This window comes from Salminus brasiliensis, chromosome 10 (genome assembly GCF_030463535.1).
Source record: "Salminus brasiliensis chromosome 10, fSalBra1.hap2, whole genome shotgun sequence".
Taxonomy (NCBI): Eukaryota; Metazoa; Chordata; class Actinopteri; order Characiformes; family Bryconidae; genus Salminus; species Salminus brasiliensis.
In genome coordinates, this window is record NC_132887.1 from 37,756,078 (window position 1) to 37,762,077 (window position 6,000).

Sequence of the window (6,000 nt, forward strand, 5' to 3'; positions counted from 1 at the left end):
GCTTCTCCTGCCCAAGCTGAGGCTTCTCCAGCCCAGGATGAGGGTTCTCCAGGCCAGGATGAGGGTTCTCCTGCCCAAGCTGAGGCTTCTCCACCCCAGGATGAGGGTTCTCCTGCCCAAGCTGAGGCTTCTCCAGCCCAGGATGAGGGTTCGCCAGCCCAAGCTGAAGGTTCTCCTGCCCAAGCTAAGGCTTCTCCAGCCCAGGATGAGGGTTCTCCAGCACAAGCTGAAGGTTCTCCTGCCCAAGCTAAGGCTTCTCCAGCCCAGGATGAGGCTTGTACTGCTAAACCTGGTGTTTCTCCAGCCCAAGCTGAGGCTGCTACAACCGAAGCTGAGGCTTCTCCTGCCCAGGCTGTGATTTCTACTGGGTTTAACCCAGACGTGCTGCAGTAGTAGCTAGCAGCTCTGCAGGAGCGTGGAACAGGCCGTACATGCAAACTGTGTTTTTGCTGGTGTGCTTTGCTTGGGTCGGCTAAAAGCCAGCCTGGCACGAGGACAGACCTGATAGAGCTACAGAGCTAATCACAGCAAATTGATGCTGACAATCCTAGTGAATGCCATACGCCCAAGGGCAACACAAGAGCTAAGTGTGCGCATATGAATGTGTGTGTGTGTGTGTGTGTGTGTATGAGTGTGTGTATGCCCAGAACAGAATAACAGCATCTCTGTAAAGTGTGTTATTGCACTGTGGTAATTAATTCCAAAGTGGATTATTGAAAGCGAATGCGATCCGCAGCACTGCAGTGACACTGCAGTTTAATGAGTTAATGCTCTAGACTCATTAAAGGGGCTGTCAGCATGTTTTCCTAGTCTGTTGTTAGTGTTAGCTATTGGGTTCTGCACGGATATACTCTGGTTTGTGGAGGTAAAGCTGTGGTTAGTGAGGGGCGGGCTTGGGTATGTGGGACTGTGGGTAGTGAGGGCAGGACTGTGGGATGTGAGGGCAGGACCGTGGGATGTGAGGGCGAGACTGTGGGATGTGAGGGCAAGACTGTGGGATGTGAGGGATGGGACTGTGGGATGTGAGGACGGGGCCGCGGGGTGTTATGTGGACGGGGCCGCGGGATGTGAGGACGGGACCGTGGGATGTGAGGACGGGGCAGCGGGGTGTTATGTGGACGGGGCCGCGGGATGTGAGGACGGGACCGTGGGATGTGAGGGCAGGACTGTGGGATGTGAGGGATGGGACTGTGGGATGTGAGGGCAAGACTGTGGGATGTGAGGGATGGGACTGTGGGATGTGAGGACGGGGCCGCGGGGTGTTATGTGGACAGGGCCGCGGGATGTGAGGACGGGACAGTGGGATGTGAGGACGGGGCCGCGGGGTGTTATGTGGACGGGGCCGTGGGATGTGAGGGCAAGACCGTGTGTTGTGAGGGCAGGACTGTAGGATGTGAGGGCGGGGTCGTGGGATATGAGGAAGAGACTGTGGGAGGTGAGGGCGAGACCGTGGGCTGTGAGGGCGGGACTGTGATGTGAGGGCGGGGCTGTGGGTTATGATAGGGAGACTTTGGGATGTGGAATGTGAGGGTGGGACTGTGGGATGTGAGGGTGGGACTGTGGGTTGTGGGATGTGAGGGCGGGACTGTGGGTTATGATGGACAGATGTCTCTGCTGTCCATGGAAGAAGGCTTTCTACTAGATTTTGGAGAAGGAGCACTGCTGTGAGGATTTGATTGCATTCAGCAACAAGACTGTCAGTGAGATCATGATGTTGGATGACCACCACCGCACCTCATTCCTAAATCCCCATCTCCCCAACTCTTCCCAAAAGTATCGGCTAGACCACCATCATTCCACAGCTTAATGCTTTTGGGCTTTATACCCCTCTACCCCACGCCTGGCATTAGGCAGCATGGTGCCAATAGGTTCATGTTTCCCTGCTCCAGAGAGTCCTATTCTATTTGCAATACTTCTCTAAAGGGACTAGACAAGCTGTGTGTGTATGTGTGCACCTGCACATCTGTGTCAGCAATAGCTGCAACTTAAAGTAGCTGATTGCAGCCATTAGAAGGGGTGTCCACAAACATTTGGACATCATTGGACTGAATGCATCCTGCCTATGAACTGCTCGCTAATTAATTACCCAGCACATGTTGAGGTTACATCTTATGTCTTTGCAGGACGTTCCTGTAAAAGGGCACGCAGCTGTGGCTCCGTCCGGCCAGTGGAGACGTGGATTGATCCTGATGGCCGTTAAGCGCGGACGGGCAGCTGCGTTTAAATCGTTACGCTGAGAGGGGATTGATCTGACTGGAGCTCAACTTTAGCGCAGTGCTGAGACTCGGCCTTAACCAGCAGAGAGAGAAACGGCTGCCATCGATCCACACCAAATCCATACACCCCCACCCATACCCCGCCACCTCCCCATATAAAAACACAAACACATATACATAGAGAGAGAGAGAGAGAGAGAGACAGATTACTACAGTTACTGTAATAACTATTGGGCGGTATAACGGTAATACCGCGGTATTTACATTTGAGGATGGTATTTCAACATCTCGCTGCGTCAGATGTGTCTATCTAGTACATAGAGCAAACTCCCCCATGTGCATTTTAGAGAGCCACAGAGTGGGAGCGCTGTGGGAGCTCACTGATTAGCTGATATCTATAGAAACAGGTGGGGAAAAAACAAGCCCACTGAGAGTTTAGCGACATGCTGAGCTCGATTCAAAGGCAGAGCAAGCAAACCTGGATGAGCCAGGCTACTAAATGAGCCTGAAAACAGTAGAAAACTCTCCTAAGACCATTCCCTCGACTCTGTGCTCTCAGATATGAGGCTTTATCCTCAAAAAGGGGTGTGAACTGAGCCTCGGGTAGCTGGAACACGGCCTGTGCTGTGGTGTTTAGCCTGCTAGCTAACTTGGCTATGTCTAGACAGCCGGCTAGGAGTCCAAACACAGCAGAACCGGCTACTCATGTCACCTTCCCGACGGCAGTCACTCAACTCAACACTTGTGTCGGTAGCTCAGGCGTTAATCAACAGCACCTGCACTGAGCTGTCTGAGACTAGGTGGCGCTGTAGCTAGCTGAGCTAGCTAAACAAAGGCTACAGATCCCACAGATGCCCTTAAAAAAATAAAGGTGCTTCAAATGGTTCTTCAAGCGATTCCATAAAACAACCACTCTTGGTTCTGTAATAGAGATGTGTGAGTGTGAAGAACCCTTGTAGGGTCTAAAGAACCTTCACTTGATGGTTAGGTCTACTAATTTAAACTTTGATGGTTTCTTCATGGAACCAAAAGTGGTTCTCCAAAGGGTCCTAGGTCCTCTAGATATATAGGAGGATCGTTTGCCCACAGCTAATCCCAGCTAATCAGGACCTTCCTGAGCTGAAGGTTGTGTGATAGCGCTGGAAGCCACTAAAGTGCAGGGGGGTCTCGAGAACCAGGGTTGGGAACCACTGCTACAGGCCCTATGGAGACACAAGTGAGGGGACGCTCAGGCTGGGCAGAAACGATGTCCAAGAAAAACAATGTGACAACTTCCCTAGATAAGCTTGGTGACAATCTATGTCCAGTGTTCATTAGCAACGTTAGCCTAGCATCTCCCGTCTGGGCTAGTCAGGGATCTTTCATGGTCATTAGATTTTTCACCACACAGTTCCTTTAATGGCCTTTTAAAGGTTAATGTTATTGTTCTCTAACAAGTAAGACCCTCCGGGTCAGTGTTGGTCATGTGACATACGGCCATGGCTATAATTGATTGCCGGGCTTTAGCCGCTAAGAGCTCACTTGTCGCTTGCAGTGTTGAGAACCAAGGCTGATAACGCGCACTTGTGGTCCAGCAAAGACCGGTCACTTCTGTTTAGTTCTGCCATTGCTTTGGCTCTATGTGTGTGTGTGTGTGTGTGTGTGTGTGTGTGTGTGTGTTTGTGAGTGTGTGGGTATGTGGGTGTGCACTTATGTTGTCCTGGATCAATAACAAAATAACAAAGTAAAAAAATAAGACTGACACTGCACAGTGACCGTTGACCTCATGCCTCCGCTAACTGTAATTGGGTATTCTGGCCAATCCATGAGTCACATGGGAACAGCTGGTTCCTCTCGCAGCTCGAAACTCCCAGAGCAACTCCACTTCCACTCCATTAGGCTGCGTTCAGAAATGATCCGATTAATACATCAGTCATTTTAATCATATCAAAATCCAGCACGACCCAAAACAGAGCTGGAAAACGGGCCATTTCTAAAACCCCCAAACTGTTACATCACAGTCCTGACACCCCCAAAATGTACATAAACCCCCGCCCACTACAGAAAGCCCTACTAGGGAAAGCACCAGCTCAGACTTGGGGAAGCGAGTATGAGGGCGAGGCTAAAAGCTAACCGGATATTGCGCTGAGAGGACACAACAAGAGGACAGCAGAGAGCACACTCACATACACCCAGAATGGTGGGTAGTCCCTTTTTACTGCCCAGGGAGCAGTTGGGGGTCAGGAGGAGGCGCTGTTCCTTTACTCTCCCACCTCCCAGGTGATCAAACCGGTGACTTCCTGTTCCCAAGCCCTTCTCTTACCTTTAGGCTACAGCACAGCAAACCACACGACCACAGCTGATTTCAGTTCATTTGCGCCATCACCGCTATACACTGCTAATAGTGCCACCTACTGGATATAGTTTGAAGTGCAGTAATAAACACTTTTCACACAATTAAGCATAATTATGGATTTCTTAGCATAGCAACCAGTATCCCCAAATCATATTTCTAAATGGACGGTATCAGGCGGTGTTTGCGTTTGCATGCATTGATTTCTTCGTAGTTCCTCAATTGCACTGACCTCGTCCACGTTCTCGAAGGCGTTGATGACATCATAGGGCAGACAGGACAGCAGGTCTATGACAAACCAGGTCTTGAGATAGTTCATGCGGATGAGCTTGGGGTCGGAGATCACCTCCCCGGCCGGCCCCACGAAGGTGGTGTGGAAATTCAGCACGATGTCCACCAGAAAGATAACGTCCACGATGCTGTCCACCACCAGCCAGGTGACGTTGTTCTGCTTGGTCTTGAAGGAGACGTTGTAGGGCACCATGATGGCCGTGTAGAAGGTGAGGATGAGGATGACCCAGTCCCAGGTGGTCTTGAAGGCGCAGTAGTGAAGGATGATGTGGGGCGGGGTCTTGGGTGTCTCTTGCTTGTACTGGGGGAGGATGTCGGAGCCCAGTTGGAGCACCTGTTGGGGGCACAAATAATAATAATAAAAAAGGGGAGTGTCTCAATACTTTAGGTCATAATTAAATCGCAATTATGATAACGAGGCTCCAGGTGACGTTTTAGCGCTTTTGCACATTGCAACCACATAGCAACCACCTTGGATTGCCATAGCAACTGCCTAGCAACATTATAGCAATCACCTAGTAACCACTTTGCAACACCATGGGTACCACCTGGGATACCACATCAACCATCTACCAACTCCATAGCAACTTCACAGCAACCACCTAGCAGCCACTTAGCAACACCGCAGGAACCAACCCTAGCAATCCCTATGCAACTTTACAGCAACACTCCAGCAACCACTGAGCATCTCCACAGCAACCACCTGGGAACACCACACACCAGCAACTAGTGACGTCTAGTGACAGCCTAGCAACCACTAAACAACTCCATATTGACAACCAAGCAACACCATAGCAACCACATAGCAACAACATAGAAACCATCTAGAGACAGCCTAGCAACCACTAAACAACTCCATATCGACAACCAGGCAAAACCATAGCAACCACATATCAACAACATAGAAACCATCTAGCGACAGCCTAGCAACCACTAAACAACTCCATACTGACAACCAAGCAACACCATAGCAACCACATAGCAACAACATAGAAATCATCTAGCGACAGCCTAACAAACACTAAACAACTCCATATCGACAACCAAGCAACAACATAGAAACCATCTAGCGACAGCATAGCAACCACTAAACAACTCCATATCTACAACCAAGCAACACCATAGCAACCCGTTTCTAGTGACTATGTAATAACAGTCTAG

General features: G+C 50.2%; 1 protein-coding gene across 4 annotated transcripts in view; it reads right to left on the reverse strand.

Annotated features, from left to right (window-relative positions):
• The window catches only part of kcnh1a (potassium voltage-gated channel, subfamily H (eag-related), member 1a), an 88,423-nt gene that overhangs the window by 57,434 nt on the left and 24,989 nt on the right, over positions 1-6,000 (reverse strand). For all 4 annotated transcript variants that reach the window (XM_072690006.1, XM_072690005.1, XM_072690004.1 and 1 more), the window contains one exon: positions 4,781-5,173. In XM_072690006.1, the coding sequence (XP_072546107.1) occupies positions 4,781-5,173 (393 nt within the window). The remainder of the gene's footprint in view (positions 1-4,780; positions 5,174-6,000) is intronic.